Here is a 26458-nt window from a genome sequence, read left to right as displayed (position 1 = left end):
CACCTAAGTTAAATATATGAGTGTCACAGCAAAGGGTCTGAATACTTATGACCATGTGATATTTCAGTTTTTCTTTTTTAATAAATCTGCAAAAATGTCAAAAATTCTGTGTTTTTCTGTCAATATGGGGTGCTGTGTGTACATTAATGAGAAAAAAAAAAGAACTTAAATGATTTTAGCATATGGCTGCAATATAACAAAGAGTGAAAAATTTAAGGGGGTCTGAATACTTTCCGTACCCACTGTATCTTTATCAGCCCCAATCCAGCCAAAGGTGTATCCAGTTTACGTGGCCCTGCCCCCACACTCACAGACATGGTAAAAAACCTGGGAGTGATATTTTAATTTTTATAAGCAGATCAGAGCCGTTGTCAAGACCAGTTTCTTTCACCTCAGATTTTAAAAAAAGGTTAAGCCTTTCTTATCCTGAGGAAACTTAGAAAAGGCGATTCATGCTTTTGTTACTTCGCGATTAGACTACTGTCATGCCCTGTATGTTGGTATACCTCAGTCGTTGCTGAGGAAACTTCAACTGATCCAAAATTTGGCAGCTCGGCTTCTGTCCAACACTCCAAGGTATGCCCATATTACTCCTGTTCCTCTCACATTACACTGGCTGCCTGTACATTTTAGAGTTAAGTTTAAGATTCTTTTATTTGTGTTCAAAGCCTTACATGGCCTTGCTCCACTTTACCTGTCCGAACTTTTATCTATGTTCCACGTAGAGCCCTGCGCTCTTCTAATAACCTGTCCCTAGTGGTTCCAGTCCCAATCCAAAAAATGGGGTGACCGCACGTTTGCTGTTTATGGCCCCAGACTCTGGAACTCACTACCGTTTGAGATTCGGTCTATCACCAAGCTAGCGGTTTTTAAATCCACATTAAAAACGCACATTTTTAAACAGCCTTTTGATCTTTAATCAGTTTTATCTGCCTCTAAGTGGCATTGTCTACATGTTGTTTTTTCTATGATCATCTTGTTGACTGTCTAGTATTGTTTTGTTTGTTTTAGTATTGCTTTAGTTGATAGATACAGTATGTCTATACTGTGCGGTACTTTGGGCCCTTCTGAGTTGCAAAGTGCTATATAAATGCTGTTTATTATTATATCATTATCATTATGTGTTTTGTTTGAAATAATCATTAGTAAATGTGTAAGAATAAAATGTGAAATAATTGTATTAAAAGAATGGGGAAAAGTGATTTACATTTAACAGTGAAAAGTACAGAATCACACAAGAGGAAGTAGACACACATCCCTAAAATGAGGAACTGCAGGAATGTGTGTATGTGACACAGAGAAGAGACACCCACCATACTGAGGAAGTAACAAAAATGATGGTTTCAAGCACAAAAGTAAAGATTTGACTAATAATTGTTTGATCAATGTCTAATCAATGATAATCCATGTTTAGCCAAAATAAAGCATTCAAAATATAAAGATTTATGTTTTGATTTTAAGGCATTGATAGTTTTGTGTGAAATCGATGTGTAATTCTGATTGTTCTGTTAAAAAGCAATGATGGAATTTTGATATTTCAGTCAGATGTGAGTTTATTGTATTTTTGTTATGTATTCAGTTTAGTTTTCTAGAAAAGAGGAGGTAGAATCCAAGGCTGGATCACAGTGGGGTGGAGGCCAGTTACGGGCAGTGGGCTTGGACTGGCATTAAAAAATATGTAATACTTCAGAACAATATGATTTTGCACGCCAAATAAGGTATTAACTGCAAACATTAACTGCGGCATCTGGTTGGATGAGAGGACAAGGATGACTGACCAAGAATCCTATAAAAACCGAGGCAAAAAGAGGAACAGAGAGTCCTTTCACTGCTGCGGCTGGAGGCTCTATCCGGCTGACCATCTGACTTCCAGGAGATCGAGGACTGCAGAGAGGCAGTCTGGGGAGAGGGCACCCCTCTGGGGGTGCTCCCCCGCAGGCACTGGCCTGTGAAGAGGAAGATGCATGCCAACAAGGGAGTGAGCCCCTTTTCTGGGTGCTTGAACACAGGCATCGGCCTGTCAGAAGAGGAGGATGCATGCGGAGGTGGGACGATGAAACTGTGGCAGACCCTCTCAGTTTAGCAGGGAAACTGAATTCTTGCTTCAAAGATGATTAATGAAAAAATTAAGGGACTGCGGGAGGCAGTCCATGAAGAGGATCCCCTCTGGGGGTGCTCCCCCGCAGGCTCGGCCTGTGAGGGGGGATGGATGTCGTCGTGGGAGAGAGAGCACCCTTTTCTGGGTGATTGGACACAGGCGTTCAGCCTGTCAGAGGAGGAGATGCATGCCAACGAGGGAGCACCCTTTTCTGGGTGCTTGGACACAGGCGTTCAGCCTGTCAAAGGAGGATGCATGCCAATGAGTGAATTCCTGCTTCAAAAATGATTGATGAAGAAATGAAGAATGTTAACAAAAAGCCACAATCCACCTGGCCTGGTGGGGAAAGGATGTCTTGAAAAGAAGACAGTTTTAGACATTTTCATGTCTTTAGGAAGATTTGACCAAGAAAATCATTGTTTATCTGAATTTGTCCTATTTCTCTCTTCAAGAGTTTTGAGGATTGAACCGGATGAGCTTTGATATTTTTGTGTGTAAATTCTTTTCCCTTGTGAAAGCTTGAATCATGGCGAAAAGGAAAAAGAGGAACAAGCATTGCCCAATCGGCCACCGCCCGCCCAGAGCCAGACGTGAGACCTTTATTCAGATCAAGAGCTTAGCTCAACCATAATAATTTTAATCAGTATGATCATTTTAAATGTAGGTTTAGAATTAGTCGTTGTTGATTTATTTAGATTGCAAGCCGATTATTGATGATTTTAAGGTTTATACTTTATTGCTTGTTGCTTTGCTGTAGCTCTGTTAAGCTTCTATATAAAATTCCTGAAAAGGTTTAATACTCTCTGTGGTTATTGAGTCAAGTTTGATGTTATTGATATTCCTATGATTTTAGTGAATTTTCACTTTTAAGTGGTAATGGTTAAGACACACATTTTTCAGTGTTTGGTTACCCAATTCCCAGTGAGTGTGATTACCTAAGTCTTAGTGAGTGTGTGAGGTTGCACAACAGTTCACAGGGTTGACAGAAGGCCCAGATTGAACTGCTAAAATTATTTTTAGACAAATACATCAGAAAAGGGTTTATCTTGAGTGTTTAACACAATCAATAGTATTAGTAGTATGCCGACCCTCTCAGCAGTGTCTCAGAGAGGCAGTGCCTGTCTGATTGGGCTTGTTACTCGGGTGTTATACAATACAAAACCGGCTGGCTGCGAGAGGGAAGGATTTTTGGACAGTTTAATCATATAGTTTAACACTCAACAGTATTAATAGTATGCCAACCTTCTCAACAGTGTCTCAGAAAATTAAAACAGGCAGTGGCAACCCAGCGGTGTTAACAAGCTGCCTGGCTGCAGATACCTCACGGTGACAACACAAGCAGCACTTTTCTGATTGGGCTTGTTGCTCGGGTGTTATGCCGTACAAACCAGCTGGCTGTCCGAAGTGCAAAACAAATATGGTCTTAAGTGTCCAGTGACACAGCTTTCATTGGTTATTTCAGATGAAATTTAACACTTGCTCAAAAATCCAGAGTATCCTGGCTTATAAAAGTTTCTCAGTACGGTAACATCTGAGGGTTAAGGGGGTCGGTGCAACAATAACTCCAGGTTGCTATTATTTGAGAGGTTTGGGGTCTTATCCTGAATTAATAACATGAAAGAGGGAGGTCTGCAGGGAACTCTGTTCGCAGGTTCATGGTAGTCAATTACTGAGTGAATATCTCCGTCATATAACCTCAAGCAGTGTTTGGAGCTTTAATATGTTTCAAATATGCCACCTTAGTGTGAGAGATTAAGCTTTATTCCTATGTCCAGGGGTTAGCATATCATGGCCTTCAAACACAACCAACATGACAAAAACTGAAAAGGTGTATTTTTGAAATTTCTGTTAAAAAGACTTGGTTACTAATATGGCACAATATGTTTGTCAGTTTGTCAAGGGACATATTTGTACTATCCACTCCTAATAGGACTAGGGTTCAATCAAGCTAGCAATAGCATGAGACCTGAGCAACTTATACTAGCTTGAAAGCTCAGTGCAAGAAGGAGGTCCTGGCTTCATGTTTTCCAACTGAGAACCATGGCCTCGGATTTGGAGGTGCTGATTCTCATCCCAGCCGTTTCACACTCGGCTGCAAACCGCCCCAGTGCACGCTGGAGGTCCTGGTTTGATGGAGCCAACAGGGCAACGTCATCTGCAAAAAGCAAAGACGAGATCCTGTGGTCCCCAAACCGAACTCCCTCCGGCCCCTGGCTGCACCTAGAAATTCTGTCCATAAAAATACCCCGTACTCCTGGAGCACCCTCCACAGGGCGCCATGAGGGACACAGTTGAATGCCTTCTCCAAATCCACAAAACACATGTGGACTGGTTGGGCAAACTCCCATGAGCCCTCCACCACCCTGAAGAGGGTATAGGGCTGGTCCAGTGTTCCGCGGCCAGGACGAAAACCACATTGTTCCTCCTGGATTCGAGGTTCGACTATCGGTCAAATTCTCCTCTTCAATACCCTGCATAATTCCTAAGATACTTTAATACTTTTAACATAATGTTTTTGTAAAACGCCTATGCTATTTATATTAGCAGTCATGTCCAAATACCAAAACAGCATTGCCATTATATGTTAACAATCATGCCCTATAGTAAATGTTATAAAGGCAATACTGGTATTCACAAAGATGCTGTATGTTTTACCTTGTATTACTGCTGACGTCCTGCTGTTTCTCCAGAAGTCTCCTCTTCCATTTGCTCCTCATCCTGCTCAACGTCCTCCTCCATCCTCTCCTCCTCTGTTCTCCTCTCTCCCTCCGTGGCAAATGGGGTGCTACTCGGTCGCCCCCGCTGCCTCTGGCTGCGCCGCATCTTGCGGGCGAGGCCCTTCCTCCTTGGTCCAAGAGCACAGGTCTGAGTTGGCATTGTGGCTGGACCGGGGGACGGGAACAAGGTGGGACATGGAGAGGGAGGAGAGGTGGGTTTGGACCTTGACAGTGGTCTCTGGGCTGGTGTTGTGGCTGGGGAAAGAGAAGCTGCTGTGCGTGGAGGGTGGCTGGCTGATGTACATGTTATGGCTGCAGAGGACCATGTGTGTAAACCTGAGGAGGTACAGGGTGTCTGGGATGGGTGACCGTCCTCTAGGTCTGACGGGGCAGAGGTAAAGGATGCGCAGAGTGTAGATGAATCAGGTGCCGCCTTAGTGTCAGCAGGACCTCTGAGAGGAGAGTCTAGGGAAACGGGAGAAAATAACATAACATATATTACTCTAATATATGAAGCATCAATAAATGTGTAAGCAATTTTGACATTTTCTAGATGACACCTTGAAAGGAAAATATCAGTTTTTCTTTTGTTTTTCCTCCTACCAGGGCCACTGCTGCTCTGGGACTCATCGGTCATTGGTGGCTCTGCCTCCTCCTGGATTGTTGGTACTGATGCTAGTAGACCTGACACACAGACACACAGTAGATGGAACTGTACAAAAGCATTAAACTGAGTTGAAATCCAAAAGATCCAAATCGGTTTTAAAAAATCTGTAATCACATTTTAAAGGCATTTCAAGCCATCGACATGTTCCATTTCTATTCTGAAAATTAACATTCATATTAATAATTCTGTTTTGCTGCAAATCTTTTATTTTTTCCAGAGTACGAGGTAGAAAAATGAAAGCAAATGAAGCTATGTGAACTTCCAATATAGTCCACCTGCAGGAACAGCCTGGCTGAGGAGCTGAGAGCAGCTGAAAGCAATGTTTTTACATATACACTTAAAACTGCTGCACTGACATTTAAAATGAAACATCAGAGAAAGTTAGAAACAACAGAGGCATTTTAAATCCAGACAGATGCATCCTCCAGGCCCTATTTTAACTGTACAACTGACACAAGCAGGTAGGTGGCAGGGCTTGGCCACATGAGCTGTGTGGGCTCACCTGCTATTTTGGTTCAGGTGCTGCAGCACGAAATGCAAAAGAGCTGCCGGTGGTGCACTATGAAGCCAAGGGTGTGGTAATTAATAAATTCACTCTCTCATCACACTGAAACAGCTGATGACAACAACAAAAACAACTCAAGAAATGGAAAGAGGCTGCTCCAGGAAATGATTCTGTTATCTGGATGGTGCATAGTGGCACCTAAAATCTGCAGCCAGACTGGTCACATAATATTGTAAAATGTGACAAAGTAATATCATATATCACTCTCTGTGGTGGATGTACTGTATGCTCCCGGTTAAGTAAAGTTTAGTCTTGTTAGTTGACTTACTGAGTCCTCTGTAATGGGAGAGTTGCTGGTAAACTTGTTTCATCCTCTCGATGTTGAGCCTACTGCCCTCTGCATGGTTGATCATAGGTTTGGGGTAATCCACCCCCACCACGCAGTTGGCTGCCTTCTGGACCGACTCTGGCGCATTCCACGGCTCGTAGATGTACCGGTTTGGGTAGTCCTTTAAGGTGGGGATATAACGCCTGCAGGAAATTTCAAAAATACATTTTGGACTCTGAACTGTAATCCCATTTGCTGCTGACATCTAAAAGCATATTCCCTTAGTTTACAACTAAGCAAACATGGAAGAAACATTTCCGAGTTTGAAAAGATTTGACATAAAAAATTGTTAAAGTTCCCATGGCCGCTCATTCTGCTCGTTTCCAGCCATTTCATGTTTAATCCTGGGTACCTCTAGATCAGCTTGGCACCCCTCATAACTCCAAATAGTCTGTAATTATTTCAGAATGATAAAACCAGAGGGCCTCTTCCTGAAAACGAGAGGATAGTTTGTGAACGAGTACACCTCCTGCTGCCAGTGTTGAGTCACAAATGGAAAGCACAATGAATGGCAATGGCATTAATTATTATGAATGTCTCCTCCATAGATAGGTAAACAACGGTATAGGTACCGATGAAAAGAGATGTTGTCGTGGCTAGAGTGTGATACCGACTAAATTAATTCAGGAAAACCATCCCAATTTAAAGGATCATTTAATATTACAATTATTCTGAATAGAGTAGTATTTAAACACATAATCTTGTAGTTTAGGAAACAGAGAACAGAGATCAGAGAACAGAGACTCTCCTCTTGCAATGGAATAGATAAAGCATAAGGAGATTGTCAGAGCACCAGGCAGTCAGGTCATTTGTTGTCAGTCCCGAGTCAGTCAGCGTCTCCCCCCAGCCGGCTGGGTCCCCAAAAGTACGTGGTTTACTATTCACGGTAGCATGGTCATCCTCTCTCTCTCCTTCTGCTCTAACCCCGCTTTTATCTGCTCATACTCACACAGCTCTGCACGGCCGGAGCCATGAAGATGCGGTCCCATGCCAACTACCCTCACACACCTTCTTCCGAGCATTGTCTAAGCCGTCCAGTACATGACCTTCTAGGTCACATTGACCTAGCACACATTTCCCTTTTCTAAACCTGAACAGGGCACACGAACAGTTCACATCAGGCTACAGTATCCGTATATCCATTCTCTATAAGCTGCAGCTACAATATATCCATTCCCTATCTGAGGAGGAAGTCACTCAGGATGTTGACCCCTAGGCTAAACAAGGGACACAGCCCAAGATATTCTTGCCTGCGCCAGAGACAGATCAAGCTTCCGTACACACTGAGCTCAGCCTTACATCCTTACACAACTAACACAAGTATTATCTAAATATGAACTACATACTGTTCTATTACATATTACCTCTGGAATCTGGTTTATTGCTAACCACTACAATGTATAACACTCTAAACAAAGCGGGTAACTGAGAAACCCCATATTTTAACTGTCATAATGCAGACATGCAACAATTCTCTCTTAACATTACAGAAACAAGGTCATTAACAGACGCAGCGTGTGTTTTTTAAACTTACCGATAAGTCCCACTGAGTAGTGGAAACATCGCTCCCTTTCAAGTAGCTCCAAGGTCGGTGAATCCAACCGGTGGTCTCTGCATCTTCCCCCACAGAATCATGTACAGTCCCAAAATAGTGAAATTAATTCCAACAGGTAGTTTAGCGGCGACAATAACATCATGGGTCTTTAATCCGCTGGTTAACCAGCAACACATCACACGCTGCAGGCACACTGGCCTCAAGCAGTCAAAACAAATGGTTAATGTGCACCGGGGGGAATCCAACGATGATCAGCTGATCATTCACTGCCGTGGGGGCTTCACTGGCCGGCTGCTTGTTGGTTAGACCCGGTCAGGTAAAACAGCAAGTCCCTGTACAGGAACATTCCTGGACATGCAGTAACCTCAGGCCTGGATTTTTCTCCACGTCTTCTGGTCACAGTGCAGCAACAGGACAGAAAATATATCCACAAAACCAGGCATGGTCGAAAAATTCCATTTTTACAATGGCATCGGTGGATGTCACGCAAGCTCAAATGAATGTGCAACAGCCTGGAGATCATGACCATTCAAGAAAATTCTTAAACTATCTATTTTGAAAAAAAAAAGTGTCGTGAGCGAGAGTTTGCGAGACGTGTATAAACCGAGTTACTTCTGCACAGAAATACTAGAACCTATGAACACCTAATTTTTTGAGCTTTAGGTCACGTCTAAGAGGACAATTCACCGTTGTAACATTGTAGATAAGTCAGAAAAAAGTTTAAGCATCATGGGCTCTTTAAATGATATGGTGTGAGATACTCTATGAGTACCGGTGTAAATTCTACCTGATATAGTCTCCTGATGGGTCGGTTCTCCTTCCAAAGCCAACAGGACAGTAGCAGTGGAAGAACTGCTGGAAGAAGGCACTGCAGGATAGCCACATCCAGCTGCCAGCATTTACACTCCAGTCTGCATCCAGCAGCAGCTCCTCAAACACCTGGAGGAACACATGACGCATGATATGTCCCTGTCCAACAGTAAGCTTGGCACAAATAGTCTCCGATGTCAGATTAGGTTTCTGTTCTCTGCCTGTCAGGCACCAGGTTTGAGGCTACTAAATAAAAAAACGTCTCTGTCCTACCTTCATGCCACTCTCCCAGGTGATCCACAGGTCTCCTCTGGTGAGGAAGCAGGCCACGGCATGTCGGGCTAGGTGGTGGATCCAGCCCTCCTGTCTTAGTTGGGTCATAATGGCATCGATCCAGGGAAAACCAGTCCGACCCTCAGCCCACTTGGCCAATGCCTCTGGATTCTGGTCCCATGGGATCTGGAGACAAAAGTAGGACACAGGGTAGATACGTTAACTGTATACTCTTCTCGTTAAAGTAGACAATCTGGTTTTTTTTTTGTGTATTTTTTTTTTTTTACACAATAACTGTTTATTTTGCTCTTAAAACTACTGGTGTTTATATGCCAAGTACACTACCACTGGTTAGTACACTGTACTTGTTTTATTTCAGCTGAACTAAACTTTCAGTAATCAGCAATGGAATTCTGCAGGTCTGCATGAGTTTTCTTTGACAATACACGAGTACCAATATGTTTTTAGTTTTAACTGAGTCAACAACAGTTCACTGCTGCTGCCTCAGTGTCTAACTGTGATAATGGTATGAACGGTAACTGGGTGGCAGAGCCGCAGGACCAAACCGACCGCATTTAGTGGAGGGAGAGAGAGGTGAGGGAGGTATCAGCCTCTGAACCACAATGGGCTGTATCCACCCATCTGAGCTCTTCTAATTGGTGTAGTTTGACTTAGCATTATGAGGCTTTCACCACTGTGGACAATAAATGTAACTATTAAGAAAGACAAATGTGTCCCATATTGATCTGATATGGGACAAAGGGACAGAGCACTTTGTTTAACACTGTCAAAATAGACAACCCTGTATTATAAGGGACAGGTGGCAACAGAAACCTGTGGTGTTGTCTTGTGCTGTCACTACCTCAGTCAGGCACATTCAGCACATTAGTTACCTTTCCTGTCATGGATCCTATGTTCTAAACCCAAAACAGGTCCAGCAGAGTGTGCGTGTCTGAAGCCTGTAGGGATGCAACTTAGATCATTTTGAATCTGTAGCATTTAAAACCACGCTGTAATGGCGGTTTAAATCATAGCTTTTGTGAATATTACGTTCTGTTAAATTTCTATTTCAATTTAAAAATATCATTCATCATTCAGACCTGGCGATTAGTGAGTTTGTATTGCTCGATGCTCAAAAGTCCAGACCCCTGTGAAATCTGAATGCCAGGTCATCAGAACCATTCCATAATAAATGGGTTTCTTGTCACAAACGTTTTTGGTTAAGGTGCAGCGCTCTCACTGCTGCGGCCCAGGTTCGAGTTAGGGTTGCGTCAGGAAGGGCATCCAGTGTAAAACACGTGCCAAATGTCAACACGCGAGTCGTCAGTGTGAAGATTCGCTGTTGCGACCCCTAAACGGGAAAATCCAAAAGTGACTTTCTTGTCATAAATGTGAACACTTCAGTTCAGAGTTACAACCTTACAGATGCACCACAAGACTTGATAGGTTGTTGTACTCAACATGAAATCTCTATTTATTATCTGACAAATAGTGTATACAGATACACTGTATGAGGCCATCGCTAGCCACATATCCATAGGACAGAGTGTTGACAACTTTATGACTTAAAATAAGGGTTGCTGGAAAGTTTCCTCCCTGTTAAGTGTGAACCTCTTCCTGTGAACAGTGTGTTGCACAGGCCCACCTGGACACAGATGGGGTTTCCCTCCATGCGGTCAAAGTTTGGGTTGTTGGTGGCAGCGGTGTAGAAGAACTCCCTCCATAACAACTGGCCAAAAAGGGACAGAGGAGGATTGCAACGCTTACGGAGCTGATGATTAAAACCAAATGAGAAAAACAAAGGGCTGCTATTTAAAAGTTGCAATTCCAAATGTTGTGGTTAGAGAGAGAAAAATGAACAATTATAAATGTCAGAGAACAGTGCCAAAAGACACCAGTGTGTTTGTGCAGCCTGAACAGACAGGTATCCACAGTACCTTCATGTAGAGTTCTCGGAGGTTGTAGTACAACACCCTACAGGACAGACAGCCGAAGCGCAGGTAGGGGCTGAGGCCAGTGGGACTGGCATACAGAGAGCACGTGTTGCGCCGAGAGTGCTCAAAGTTGGCCACCCATACCTGTGCAGATGGACACAGTGTGGACAAGTGATCAAAAATAATGAAATGTTGAAAATCAAAATGAAATATCATGTACAAAAAGCTCTACTGTCTCTGTCTTTTTCCCCCAACACAGAATGTTGCTGATTACATCAGTTATTAAACATGTACACAACCAAACATTTGAACACACTTTTCTATATAACTGAACGTGTTCAAATGTTTGAGTGGTTGTATACATTAGTCCTAATAAATTACCTTACATTTTCAAAGCTGAGCTGTTTTTCTAAGTATGTACACCTTATTTTAGCCTCTGTTTTCTGCTCCTGTTTTAATTTGATGTTCATGCCGTTTGCTTAAATTTATGACAAATTCAGATCTCTGTTGCTTTTATTCACAGATGAATTCCAGTTTATTCTGAATGTCACTCTTGGCTTTTCTCTTTAGAGGTCGCCACAGCAAATTGTCACACTGACAATTCGCACGTTGATATTTGGAACTTGTTTTATGCTGGATGCCCTTCCGGACGCAACTCTGACTCAAACCCAGGCCGTAGCGGTGAGAGCGCTGCATTTTCCAAATGTTAAGCTACCATCAATGAGACTCAACCCCCCCCATCACGTTTCATATTAAAAGCCTTCCAGTAGCTCAAAGAGCATGATGCTTCCCTTCCTGGCAGCTTTTAATGTAAAAATCTGCAGGAAGTGCTGGGTTTGACTGGGAAATCAAAATAATCAGTGCAATACAAAGCTTTTTAAGTTCAGAAGAGAAACTCAGCAGCAAAGTGCCGAGTATGATACAACTACACAGGTATACAACAGAGTTTTATGATGTACCTTTTCTTTAAAGAGCCCATGACACTTTTCCTCGTTTTCTGACTTATTATCTACAATGTTACAACAGTGAATTATCATCTTAGATGTGACGTAAAAATTTAAAAAATGAGGCGCAAGTATGTTCTAGTACTTTACTGCAGAAACAACTTGGTTTGTACACATCTTGCAAACTCTTGCTCTCGAGACTTTTCCCCCCACCAAAATAAATGAGAATCCATGATGTTATGAAGTGTGAAATGCAGGACCTCCAGACTGAAACCCCCCCCCGCCATCAGACTCCTAAACAGCTGAGGAGTTTATTACCAGGAAATATGTCACATACTGTCGACCTGTACTGCTTACATTCTCAGTTTGCACACGCATAGTTGCACATTGACTGTTGTTGCTGCACATGCTGCTCCCATGCAGCATACATTCTCTTATTATATTCTTATATATTTTTATTATACTGCTGCATTTGCTGCTTAAATTGTTCAAGAAGGCGGTTTTGTCGAAACTCAGAGTTTGTTAACCCCGAAATGAGGGCAACTCGGAGTTTTCGGTTTCAGAAACGGAGGTAACTTAAACCCGTGAAGCGGGGTAAGTTAAACCCGTTTCACAAAGAGAGGTAATCTAAACTCAGAGTCAGTTACTATGGCAACTTACTCTGTGAACCTAACCTGGTTGGGAGCAGGTTTTGTTCGGGAAACTCAGAGTTTCCTCCGGGTCTCCGCCCCTTTTTAAAGTGAACGGTGTTTAATACCTCATTTAATCTTTCAGTACATTCATAGATTGCACACGTTTCCGTCACGCAGAGACCAAAATGGCGTGTCCATTCATAGAGGATCCTGTAGATGAGGACGCTGTATTAATTCGCAGGGAATTGCATTTACGTCGGGAGAGGATATTGAGGCCACGAGTTGATTTTTTTGTCATATCCCCATGTATTTTTATTTGAGCGGTACCGTTTGTCTAGAGAGTCCATAACATATATCAATAATCTTATCCACCCATACATCAGACACATCACCCATCGTGGCCGTGCTCTTACATCCGAGCAGCTGCTTTGTGTTGCGTTACGATTTGTTGCAAATGGCAGTTTGCATCGGGGATGCAGAGCCCATTAGTAAGGCCACAGTATGTAGAATAGTTCGGAAAGTGTGCCTCACCCTCAAGCGCTTTCTGTGAATTTTTGTTGTGTTTCCTGGGCACAAACCCCTCAGAGCCATTAAAGAGGAGTTTCACAGGATTGCAGGTTAGTGGTATTGAATTCGTTTCAGTGAGGCTAATCTGAAAAATGATGATCAGTTAATAACATCTTGCTGTGACCTCTGGAAATAAACTAATAATTTGTGGTTGGATGCATTGATGGGACACATATTCCCATCCATGCACCTCTATGAAAATTAAAATTCAATTCTTATATTATTACATCAGTGTTGGGTCAATTTTAAAAAAGTGTTTTGATTAATGTAATAATTACTCTCCATAAAACGTACTGGATTATTTATTAATCATTACTTTACAAATCCCATATCAACCACAATAGGAATTTTAAGAAAGGGTGGACATAAAACTGCACTTTTAATTCGTACAAAAATCGGTATTTTATGCAATTACTGAAGTTACTCATTCAATTATTGAAGAATTAAGAACCATTCCTTACTTTACAAGTGACAAATAATAACATTACTAACATTATTTAGTAATTACTTACACCGAACACTGTATGATTAAAATGTAAACGTACGCATTGACTCTCAGTTTTCTCTTGACTCGCGGTTTCTCTCTGCAATCAGTCATCATTCCTCCCACCTGCTGCTCGTTGTCTCCCGGTCCCGTCAGGTATATATACACCCTGTCTTCCGCTACGTCTTTCCTGGTTCATACCATACTGTTACCTTGCCTTAATGCCACGCTACCTTTATGCTATGCTACCCAGTTAGCCTTATGTGTTCGTGTCCTGAGCTTACCGTCTGTTCAACTCTGTGTCCCGTCTGTTTCTACCAGTCCCTATTTCTGCAACTCTGCAGCCCCGCTTACGCTGCGCCCGTTCAATCTGCAACTTGCGTCGTTTTATGTTTAGGTGTGTAAGCCCTCAGCTCCTCATCTCTCCCTTTGTCTGTCTATTAGTCACCGCTGCCCTGTGTTCTCCTGTTTGCCCGCTCATCCTCTGGTTCTCGTGTCTCTCCTGCTCGCCCCTCTCTGGTCTCCTGCTGGTCTCCTCATGGTCCTCTCTGGTCTCCTGCTGCTCTCCTCGTGGTCCTCTCTCGTCTCCTGCTGGTCTCCTCCTGGGTACCTCGTCTTCCTGCCACCTTGGTCCTCCTGGGTACCTCGTCTTCCTGCCACCCAGCATTACCTGTGTTTTGTTTCATTAAACTACTTTCTTTGGCTCCTACTCCTCCTGGTCTGTGTCTGCAACTGGTGTCCACACCATGCTCACACATAACAGCTAAAATATGGGGTTTCTCAGTTACTGGCTTTGTTTAGAGTGTTATACATTTCTTTTCATCGGTACATACACCGTATACCTATCTACGAAAGAGAAATTCATATTAATGCCATCGCAATTCATTGTGCTGTCCACTTTTGACTCAACACCAGCAGCAGAGAGTGTGTTCGTTCACAAACTATCCTCTTGTTTTATCATTCTGAAATAATTAGACTATTTAGAGTTATGATGTACCTGGGGTTGGAAGATCTCTGGACTTGGAGTGTGAATTCTTGCCTGTGACTTTTTGAATAAACCAGCACGGATATATTTTTTATATACTCAAGTGGTCTGAGTCGTCCCTCTGAGTTCCTGGTTTGAAAGAACCGGATGAGGCTTTATAATGGTTTTTAGCCTTTAGGGGCCTATTTCAAGAAGGCGGTTTTGTCGAAACTCAGAGTTTGTTAACCCCGAAATGAGGGCAACTCAGAGTTTTCGGTTTCAGAAACGAAGGTAACTTAAACCCGTGAAAGCGGGGTAAGTTAAACCCGTTTCACAAAGAGAGGTAATCTAAACTCAGAGTCAGTTACTACGGCAACTTACTCTGTGAACCTAACCTGGTTGGGAGCAGGTTTTGTTCGGGAAACTCAGAGTTTCTTCTGGGTCTCCGCCCCTTTTTAAAGTGAACGGTGTTTAATACCTCATTTAATCTTTCAGTACATTCATAGATTGCACACGTTTCTGTCACGCAGAGACCAAAATGGCGTGTCCATTCATAGAGGATCCTGTAGATGAGGACGCTGTATTAATTTTCAGGGAATTGCATTTACGTCGGGAGAGGATATTGAGGCCACGAGTTGATTTTTTTGTCATATCCCCATGTATTTTTATTTGAGCGGTACCGTTTGTCTAGAGAGTCCATAACATATATCAATAATCTTATCCACCCATACATCAGACACATCACCTATCGTGGCCGTGCTCTTACATCCGAGCTGATGCTTTGTGTTGCGTTACGATTTGTTGCAAACGGCAGTTTTCTTTATAACATCGGGGATGCAGAGCACATTAGTAAGGCCACAGTATGTAGAATAGTTCGGAAAGTGTGCCTCGCCCTCAAGCGCTTTCTGCACATTTTTGTTGTGTTTCCTGGGCACAAACCCCTCAGAGCCATTAAAGAGGAGTTTCACAGGATTGCAGGTTAGTGGTATTGAATTCGTTTCAGTAAGGCTAATCTGAAAAATGATGATCAGTTAATAACATCTTGCTGTGACCTCTGGAAATAAACTAATAATTAGAATCCCCTTCAGGATTTCCAAATGTGGTTGGATGCATTGATGGCACACATATTCCCATCAATGCACCTACATGAAAATTAAAATTCAATTCTTATATTATTACATCAGTGTTGGGTCAATTTTTAAAAAAGTATTTTGATTAATGTAATACTTACTCTCCATAAAACGTACTGGATTATTTATTAATCATTACTTTACAAATCCCATATCAACCACAATAGGAATTTTAAGAAAGGGTAGACATAAAACTGCACTTTTAATTCGTACAAAAATCGGTATTTTATGCAATTACTGAAGTTACTCATTCAATTATTGAAGAATTAAGAACCATTCCTTACTTTACAAGTGACAAATAATAACATTACTAACATTATTTAGTAATTACTTACACCGAACACTGTATGATTAAAATGTAAACGTACGCATTGACTCTCAGTTTTCTCTTGACTCGCGGTTTCTCTCTGCAATCAGTCATCATTCCTCCCACCTGCTGCTCGTTGTCTCCCGGTCCCGTCAGGTATATATACACCCTGTCTTCCGCTACGTCTTTCCTGGTTCATACCATACTGTTACCTTGCCTTAATGCCACGCTACCTTTATGCTATGCTACCCAGTTAGCCTTATGTGTTCGTGTCCTGAGCTTACCGTCTGTTCAACTCTGTGTCCCGTCTGTTTCTACCAGTCCCTATTTCTGCAACTCTGCAGCCCCGCTTACGCTGCGCCCGTTCAATCTGCAACTTGCGTCGTTTTATGTTTAGGTGTGTAAGCCCTCAGCTCCTCATCTCTCCCTTTGTCTGTCTATTAGTCACCGCTGCCCTGTGTTCTCCTGTTTGCCCGCTCATCCTCTGGTTCTCGTGTCTCTCCTGCTCGCCCCTCTCTGGTCTCCTGCTGGTCTCCTCATGGTCCTCTCTGGTCTCCTGCTGCTCTCCTCGTGGTCCTCTCTCGTCTCCTGCTGGTCTCCTCCTGGGTACCTCGTCTTCCTGCCACCCAGCATTACCTGTGTTTTGTTTCATTAAACTACTTTCTTTGGCTCCTACTCCTCCTGGTCTGTGTCTGCAACTGGTGTCCACACCATGCTCACACATAACAGCTAAAATATGGGGTTTCTCAGTTACTGGCTTTGTTTAGAGTGTTATACATTTCTTTTCATCGGTACATACACCGTATACCTATCTACGAAAGAGAAATTCATATTAATGCCATCGCAATTCATTGTGCTGTCCACTTTTGACTCAACACCAGCAGCAGAGAGTGTGTTCGTTCACAAACTATCCTCTTGTTTTATCATTCTGAAATAATTAGACTATTTAGAGTTATGATGTACCTTCTTGTCCAGATGTTTGTTGAGTCGGTCCAAGGCCTCAGACTCTCCTCCCTGCCACACAGCCGGCAGTAAACCCTCCGTCCTGAAACCTGGATGCATTTACATGAAGACAAGGTCAAATGCAAAGCAGCTATTAAAAAGGTTTGTCAGTTGAAGGAAGAAATATTAAGATAAACACCCCTTAATAATGTGGAATTATTTAATTCAACTAACGGTAATTAAGAAATATGATCACATTCTCTGTACTAATTGTCCCTCAGTATACCCAGAGAACATCACAGAACATCAAACCCATGCTATAGTGCTCATTAGGATTATGAGTGCTACAACTGTCATTTTCATTTCTAAAAATCGTGCAGCAATCGTGGATTCTAAAAATACCCAGTTCTTCCAGTGAAGGTATACTGTACAGCTGGTCATGGTTGTCAGCCATTTTAGTGCGACATTTGTCCATCTGCTGGTATGTGACAGGAGGCAAGGGTCTCCTGGGCAACTCCAGCCTGCTCACAATGGTCTGAAACCGCTTAAAGGTTAGAGGAGCACTGTTGTTGTTCATCTCGATTATCCTGTGACCAATACAGAAAAGAAGAGCTATACACACAGTATGAACACAGTACTGTATTTAATATACAAATGAACAGACTGTGAGCAGATTTATGTCAAAAAGACTAATATAAAATGGAACCTTGAATCTAAAATGCCCATTTTACTGCATAATACTAAAGAGAAGGACAGGCTAAACAACCCAAGTCCTAAAGGTAGCAAAGGAGAAAATAATATAATGTGAAGATGGACGTGGTCAGTAGATTTGATGGCACTCTGCCAAACAGAGGAGCTATCTTGTGTACAATGCTGATATTTTGTCTTGATGGTGGCACTGAAGAGAAAAGCTCCAAAAGCAAAACAGTTTATCCTCTGATATGCAAGACCTGTTATCAATACATTTGGTGGCAACTTGATGATTAAACTGTGGTTAGAGCACAGAGCCAACAGACAGCAGTGACAGGCATCCACAGTACCTTCACGTAGTATTACGTGAAAATATTTTGGCTGCAATCACAGTATTTTGTAGGAATTCCTGCCAAACTCTGCTGGCACTTTAACATTCAGCTGTGTGACCATATTGTAGAACAAGTATGGATGAAGTGCAAAAATAACAACTGTGCTGCAAGTAGGCCGATTAGATAAGCAGGCGTGTCAGAGCTGAGAGCAGCATTCAATTAATTTCTTTTCAAATCTGGCCATTTGTTTTCATGACACCATCTTATGGATTAAAGTAAGGCTGATAGGAGTAATTAGTATAGGGACTCTCATTCTGTATTTCAACCTGTATTTCTTTTCATCTTATTTTGCTAGTGCAGCTGGCAGCAATTCTCAGGTTCTATTGTCTATACCAGTGAGGACATTCTGGATACTTGGTTGGTGAATTAGTAGCAGGGAGAGCTGCCAATTATTTGATTCACTGTAGCTACTATGAATGAGTGCAGTAAGCTGGGCACATGCCCACAGCTACCAATATAGTAAATCCTACAGCTGAGCATGCACACATAAAACTAAGCTCCCTCACACTCAGAGCAGTAGCATTCTGATTCAATATGTAATACAGTGGTGTAATGCTGCGCTGGTCTGAATGTTCTCCATGGAGAAGTCAAGAGGCTTGTACACAAAGAGACAGTGCTTTGCTACTCCCTCCACTCTGACTAGCTGGTCCCAGAACATGCACTGGAGTGTGATCTACATTAACATGAGATGACCACTAGAGGGCTCTGCTGCACAAGACACTGTCAGAAGGGATTTAGACTGGTCACGCTGTGTTCACAATCTTCTTGGATGTTGTGGACTACTGGTGATTTTCTAGAGTGACCAAAACCCAACAGCTGAGTGCATTTCATCTGTAACATGACACCACTGCCTACTACTTATTAAGAGCCTGTTGTACAAGGGTGCACTGCTGCTGGTGGCAAGGTTTGCTCCATAAGCAAGTAAAACTAAAATATACTGAATGTGTAGCTCTTTATCATCATGCAGCTTGGTTACTGTGACGTGGTTAGAAATATCGACATATGCTACCATTTAAAAGTATGGACACACTTCCCCGGTGGGTGGAATGGGAAAATGTGCGGAAACCTTTGACTGACAATGTACTGAGTCAGCTACAAGACCAGAGCACAACAAATAGTAGTGCATGTAAGTTAGAAAATTAGCTGAAAGTGAAACCGCCTAATGTAACAGACAGATGGATGACATAGATAGCTAAATGTAATGGATGAATTGATACCACAGAGAGCTAAAAGGTATGATGAAAACAGTGGGAAAAGCTGTATGGAAGCGATGGATAAATGGTTAAAAAAGGATAAATTACTGAAATGGTGAGCTAAAGGTAAGTGATATATGGTAAAATAGACAACTGAAAGCAATGGATAAATGGATGAAATGTCCAGATTCTCCTACTGCAGGAAGCACAAATGTATCATTGAAACCGTATGGAAAAAATGTTTCACCTCATCACTGTAACCATAGCTTTACTGAGTAAAACATCAATTCAAATGAACCCGAGTGGAAAACGACAGGCGGTTTGGATGAAGGGAGATGCTGACAAAAGAAATGTTAGGAACCACTGATTCCCATGACAGCCATTATCTAGAGCTGCTTTGTTTTCAAAATCTGGATTTCCATGCATCCAGTTACCATGACTTCTTTAAAATATGAATATTTATCAGCACATTCTTGAAACTTGCTTGAGCTGTGCGATTCATCATTATAAACATGGACGCTGCTTTGCTTTCTGTCAAAGTTCCATTATAGCTATTAAGTATTACAGGAAAAACTTTTCAAATTAGTTTGCACTGAAGCTGTATTACTACAGAAACATAATGTAACTCAGATGATTAATAATTCCAGTTCAATTACACAACATAAGCTAATTTAAATTCATTTTTTACATCGTATAGAAATCACTGGAGCCCAGTGGCTGCTTGGAAGGGTAAGAAAATACAGCCATAAACATAAAGGTGAATAGTACAGATGCAGCCACTCACTTCCCGTCAGCTTTCCAGGATGGTGTCACCATTAGATGTTTTGTTCTCAAAACACACACAAACCACAGTGACTGCCTGAAGTACCGTATTCACACTGCAGAGACGCATTGCTGTTTAGGCCACGGTTTATACAATAGAATAGTCTGACCATAATCCTTATCATACAGATACTGTACCAGATAAATAGATATTACCTGTTACACTGGGATTCACATTTCTAGTCAAAGATCTGTTAAACATGGTTAACAAGCTTAAGTTACATTAAGAAATAATAAACAGTAAAGTCTGCTAGAATAACTTCATTGTGAACATTCATTTAAAATCTGATATATCACACAGCTGCTGTGATAACTCCGTGTGTGTAACATACTTGGCTAAATAAAGGTGATTATGTGGACTTTGTAAAGCGATACTGTCACTACAGCTTCATTAAAACAAGGGGCAGGATGACGGTTTAACTGCACTGTCTTAACATCCAGATTACTGGTTTATAGCCTATTTGTTCAGTCGCCCTGTCTCTTCAAATATTCCTACGCAACTAAACTGCAAATGCAGATGAATTTTATGAGGAATACATTCGACTACTGTATTGTATTCTGATGCAACTGAATTTTTGAATGAATGAAACATTGCATTTTCCTACTGACAGAGATAAAACAAGAACCAAGTGGGGAGAGCAGCTTAGAGAGGAAAAAGAACAGGCCTACTGGCATAATCCGGTTGAAACTCATAACACTGCATTATTAAAGTGCATGTCCTGCAAAATGAATGTTCGAAGCTGTGATAATGAAATTTAAGGTGTGTTGCTAACTCAAACAGAACGTGCTCTGATGCAACTGGCACCTGCTAGTGTTTGTGTTTTGTCCAACCACATATATGATGACGTGGACGGTTCACAGCGACACAGTTTAGTGTCGACTACAACCTCCGTTTACAAAAGACAAGTGACAGAACAAAACTTGGATCATCCAGACTGACAGACTAGAGCAGGGGTCCCCGGACCATTACCGGTCCGTGGATCATTTGGTACCGGGCAGCAAAGTGTAGTGGTTAAAAATAAATCAGATTCCAGAAGAACTATGCCATAGAACAGTATGTACTTCACATATAGACATTACTTGTACTTAGTTTATTATCTGTACTTATTTGAGCTGAGTGGCTATGGGTTCATGTGAGTTGGACAATGGGTTTATGTAGGAACAAGATGTTTCCTGTTTTCGAAGTACATCTCAGGGTGTTGTCTCCTGAAACTGGAGACAGGAAGCTAGGTTCAGAAACAGACGCAACAGCATAAGGGAGGCTGCGGATAAGAAAGGAGTGAGCCTGAGAGGAGAGGGGAGAAGGACCATGCTACCGTGAGCAGTGTACCACCAGCCCGGCTTTGGAGGGCTGGTGGGAGACGACGACTGACTGGGGCTGACTGACTCGAGACTGACAACCAATGACCTGACTGACTGGTGCTCCGACAATCTTTAGGCTTTATCTATTCCATTGCAAGAGGAGAGTTTCTGATCTCTGTTCTCTGTTCCCTAACTACAAGAGTATCTGTTTAAATACTACTCTATTTAGAATAATTGTAATATTAAATGATCCTTTAAATTGTAATGGTTTGTCTAAATTAATTTAGTTGGTATTTCACTCTTGCCACGACAAAAGAAAAAATTTCATGGTTAAAATTATAGTGATTTTTCTTTCATTAGTCTTAGTTTGAAAAATGACTGTGTCCGCCCTTGCCTCACTACCGCACTTGACTCTGGCATGCCATTTTACGCATCAGCGACACAAGCTAACCCTTTAAATAAGCCAAAAACAAAAGTCACTGGAGAGCTTTTTCGGGAAGGAACAAGCAAACGATGGGATGGCAGAAGGGTCACAGACTGCCAGCAAAAAGAAAGCTGCATTTAAAAGAAAATACCGCGATTCCTATCTAAGTTACAGATGACCAACAAGCTAATGAAGCCATGAAACCCTCAAAAATGCTTCGCCACATTGAGACAAAACACCCCGCGTTAAAAGACAAGCCCTTGGAAATTTTTTCTAGTTGCCTAATATAAAGTGTAATTGTTGCATTCAGATTACATACTATGAACTGACAAAGGTTGTTGTTATTGGAACCCCCGCGCCTCTACCCGGTCCGCAGAAAAATTTTCATGCATGAAACCGGTCCCTGGTACAAAGTTTGGGGACCGCTGAACTAGAGTGTGACCTACACGAGGCACAGTGATGACAAAGATCAAATGTGACAATCAGCAGCAGAGACAGACTTTACACTGAACTTTACTGATGCTGGGATTTAAACAGACTGTTTTACCTGTGTACCTTGAGCGATCAGCTGTAGGTCTATATGATCCAAACAGGGCACAGGATGGCCAAACTTTTGAAGGTGCTGACCAGTCGCAGCCACGCGTTCATTGTGGCTGATTAACATGTAAATCAAAATGAAGCAGGAGGAGCTCAGTGAACAGTCAGTACATTTTGGAATCAGTTTAACACTGGAGCAGAGAGCATCTATTTTCTTATAGATTTAGGAGGCATTTGATGGCACATACTGGGAGGGAGCTGGAGGGACAAGTGTTTTCATATTCTGGGTGGAATGTGTCCCCCATGGAGATTACGCCCGAGTTACGGCCATAACATTCACCCTGTGTCAAACGGCTCCTTATTCCCATTGTTATTCCGCCACACCAGAGAATAAAATCAGTCCAACATTTGGTCATGTGGGCCAGTTGCAACAGAGCCGGAAAATGGTTTACCTGGCCCTCGAAACAGGCTAGTAGCTAGTAGTGTGATCTAACAAACGAAACCAAATTAGGTGCACTACCACATGTGTGCACACACAAATACACAGACACACTAAAGCTGTGCTGCACAGACATTGTTGCAGATTAAGCAGATAAACCTTTGGTGGAACAAGAGCAGAAAAACTGCAGCAATGAAAATACAATAGATATCCAAGGAGTGTGAACAGAGCTAAAGTCTAAACTAGTCTACTTTACATTTCTCTCAAACTGCAAATGACAAAAATAGCTCACTGACGAGAGAGAGGCTGCTGAACTGAATGAGCTACAGAGGAGCTGCTCAAAGACAATGGTTAACAAGTTTTATTATGGTTATGTGTTGACTCAGCGCTCGGTTTAGAGAAAGTGATTCTTAAAAGTGGCTTCAAATTAAATGTTAGAGCAGAATTCAAAACAGAAATCAAGATGCTGATGTGACAGCAGGGCCCGCTGTGCCTCCACCATACTCCCTTCTCTTGTTCTACTGCTGTACTGCAGGAAAATGCAGCGCTTCATTCATTCATATTCAAGAATGAACATGGAGAATGTTATGTTGCATCAGAATACAATCAAATAGCTGAACAGGTTCACTGCAAAACGTATCTGCATTTGCAGGGTAGTTGCATAAGCTATCTGGGAATGTCATTTTTAGAAGAGAGTGTCTTTTTGGCCAAGACTGGCCCTAAAATATGGAAAAAAAAGTCAGAGCTACTATCAGGAGAACAGAAAAGATGAACAGAGCCTGAGGGCGACTGTCTCTTCTATAACGTAAAGTTGACAACCTTGAATTACCAATGAAAATAAAATGTAGACATAATGCAGGAACTGCCAGCGGCACAGTGTCTCAAAAGGCCTATAAGGTCTCAGCATGTGAACATAGCAAAATAGTAGTTATTACTGTGATATGTCTCAGGCTGGTCCACTGGTCCTACCAGATTCATCCAGCAGCAGGTCTGGACTTTAACACACGGATCAAATTATCAGTGGCCTCTGCAGTACGCTACAACAAACACTGCTCCACCTGGATGATATATACAACGCTGCGGGCGGCTTGCACACATCAACAACGCTGCGCTGTAATCACTGTGTCATCACAGGAGATACACAGTGAGAGCAGGGTCCATACACAGACATGTCACATATTGGACATGGTTCCACCGCAGACCAGCCAGCAGTTGGAGATGTTTGCATGAAAAACAAACTTCTAAACACATTGATATGGTAATTTAAGTTATAGGTATTGTCAGCATCTTTGGTGACCGACTCAATTTGAACAACTTAAGGACTAACAAGTGTGTGTGTGTGTGTGCGCGTGTGTGTGTGTGTGTGTGTGTGCGCACTACAAACCTATCCAGGTTGAAGAGTGTGTGCGAATTTCTAACAACAGTCTCCACTCCAAACTCTTGCGCAACCTTGATGATGGCGCCATCCCTATCCTTCCCATAAGGTTCCGGATCATATTCAAATGTTAACCTGGTCACTTTCCATTCCTACAGCAGAGAAAGAAAATCAGGAACCAAGAGAAGGCAGACAGAGAGTTTGTTAGCAAGGCAAGAGCACACTGTGCAGCAGGGCTGAGTGGTACAATTATGTTTGACCCGAACAAAAAACAACACAGTGTCATCCTTCAAGGCAGCTTTTTCGATTTAAGCATTTTTAAACAGCTTAAAAAGCCGACAAACCTTCCGCTCCTGTGTTCATTTTACACAGATGCCAGAATCCCGGTACCAGAGGCGTGATGGTTTTCATGATGTCTAGTGGTCTGTCGTACTTCATGGCCAATTTGAAAACTAAACAAATGGGCTGTTATCTGATTTAGTTTGATATTTCTATAAATTGAAATTAGGAATTAGAGAAGCCTACTATACTGCATCCAGTTTCGGTCTGTGTCTGTTTGAGGACATTCACAAAACATCCTCCCCACAGGGTTGTGAGTTGTAGGTGTGTTTGTTCGTGCTTTAGAATGTAACCAAAGTGAAACAATCACAGAATTACGTTTAAATTCTCAGATTCACTTTGATTTTGCTGATGCTGCTCTCTGAACTCAAATGGCTTTTCTCAAACTGTAAATAAACCCACTCACTGTTTTAATCACACCCTGGATCTTGTTATGACATATGGAATCGAAACTGAACACTTAGTTTTCCCCCATAACCCTCTTCTGTCTGACCATTTTCTATTAACTTTTGAATTTACATTAATGGATTATACTCTATGTTGGAAACAGTTCCACTACAGTAGATGTCTATCTGACAATGCTGTTACCAAGTTTAAGGAAATAATTCCATCATTATTTACTTCAGTGCCATGCCAGAAAATTCCCAACTGGAATGGGCAGTGTAAAAAGGGCTTGTGGCCCAACTCATCAAGGTGTACTTTTCTACAGTGCAACCAAACCAGGACATGGGTTGTATAAAATGAAAGAAATGTTGATGTCTTTTAGTTCTGGTCTGTTTAATGTCAAGCCTGACACAAGAGAAGTCAAAGAACCCTTGCACCCAAACTAAGCTTTAACACACAAGATTGCATGACATAGCAGGTTGGAGGATGAAGGCAGTCCATTTTTCCTCCATAGGCTTGTAACAAGTGCTCCAATCATTCCAGTCAAATTCTAAATTGAACTCTGTAGCATCACGTTTTACCTGTCCATGTGTTTGGTTGGAATAAAAACCTGCAGGCTCTTGGGTTTCCATGGCACATAATGGAAAACCAGCAATGTGTTATGAAAGGGGTGCCGTATAAACATGGCCAGAGTCTGATTTTCTTGTGTGTGGAACCAAATCCCTACAGGAAATATTCTCATAAATGTTAACACAGTCTGTAGCTGCTGGTTCAGTGTTGTGTGGTGCATACTGTTTGTAGTTACTGCAAGCAGCTGTGCAATCAGACAGCTGTGAGCCCAGTCACAAAACACACAACAATCATGCTTCTTGCCTCACATATGGTGATTTTCATTCACCTAGACCAGGGGTGGGCAATTAATTTTTACAAGGGACCACATGAGAAACCTGAACTGTGTTGGAGGCCCGAACCAACGATAACTTGAACTTAATTCTGCTCAAAATTCATCATCTCCCATTGTAAAAAGCAGTAAATTATGTGTGTTGATTAGCTGCTACTGGTAATGAGAAGAATAAGCATATTCTATAAATATTTATATAAATATAAAATTGTGGTGTAGGTCAAACAGAAAAATACTCCTATAGAAGTGATAAACAGTTAAAACAAAAACAAACATTGCATCACAGGTCCATTTTATTTTCAACTTCACATAATACTGAAAAGGTGGCAAGGCACAGGGGGTGGATGAGATCCGCCCTGAGTACCTTAAATCTCTGGATGTTGTGGGGCTGTCTTGGCTGACACGCCTCTGCAACATCGCATGGCAGTTGGGGACAGTGCCTCTGGACTGGCAGACCGGGGTGGTGGTCCCTCTTTTCAAGAAGGGGGACCGGAGGGGGTGTTCCAACTATAGGGGATTACACTCCTCGGCCTCCCCGGGAAAGTCTATGCCAGGGTACTGGAGAGCAGAATTTGACCGATAGTCGAACCTTGGATTCAGGAGGAACAATGCGGTTTTTGTCCTGGCCACGAAACACTGGACCAGCTCTATACCCCCTTCAGGGTGGCGGAGGGTTCATGGGAGTTTGCCCAACCAGTCCACATGTGTTTCGTGGATCTGGAGAAGGCATTCGACCGTGTCCC

The 26458-nt window shown here is 42.2% G+C and overlaps 1 protein-coding gene across 4 annotated transcripts in view; it reads right to left on the bottom strand.

Annotated features, from left to right (window-relative positions):
- The window catches only part of LOC109952769 (cryptochrome-2-like), a 40621-nt gene that overhangs the window by 6680 nt on the left and 7483 nt on the right, over positions 1-26458 (bottom strand). Inside the window, exons 3-12 of one of the 4 annotated variants that reach the window (XM_020588001.1) lie at positions 24101-24243; positions 17320-17504; positions 16939-17027; positions 10951-11091; positions 10659-10742; positions 9014-9199; positions 8718-8869; positions 6316-6518; positions 5419-5499; positions 4754-5280 (exon numbers count right to left, since the gene is read on the bottom strand). In XM_020588001.1, coding sequence (XP_020443657.1) covers positions 4760-5280; positions 5419-5499; positions 6316-6518; positions 8718-8869; positions 9014-9199; positions 10659-10742; positions 10951-11091; positions 16939-17027; positions 17320-17504; positions 24101-24243 — 1785 coding nt within the window. In that variant the 3' untranslated portion in view covers positions 4754-4759. Of the gene's footprint in view, positions 1-4753; positions 5281-5418; positions 5500-6315; positions 6519-8717; positions 8870-9013; positions 9200-10658; positions 10785-10950; positions 11092-16938; positions 17028-17319; positions 17505-24100; positions 24244-26458 lie in introns of all 4 variants that reach the window. The other 3 variants (XM_020588000.1, XM_020588002.1, XM_020588003.1) reach the window with 3 other exon arrangements.

This window comes from Monopterus albus, unplaced genomic scaffold (genome assembly GCF_001952655.1).
Source record: "Monopterus albus unplaced genomic scaffold, M_albus_1.0 scaffold494.1, whole genome shotgun sequence".
Taxonomy (NCBI): Eukaryota; Metazoa; Chordata; class Actinopteri; order Synbranchiformes; family Synbranchidae; genus Monopterus; species Monopterus albus.
The sequence above is the reverse complement of the archived record's forward strand: the minus strand, read 5'-3'. Positions and strand labels throughout refer to the sequence as shown.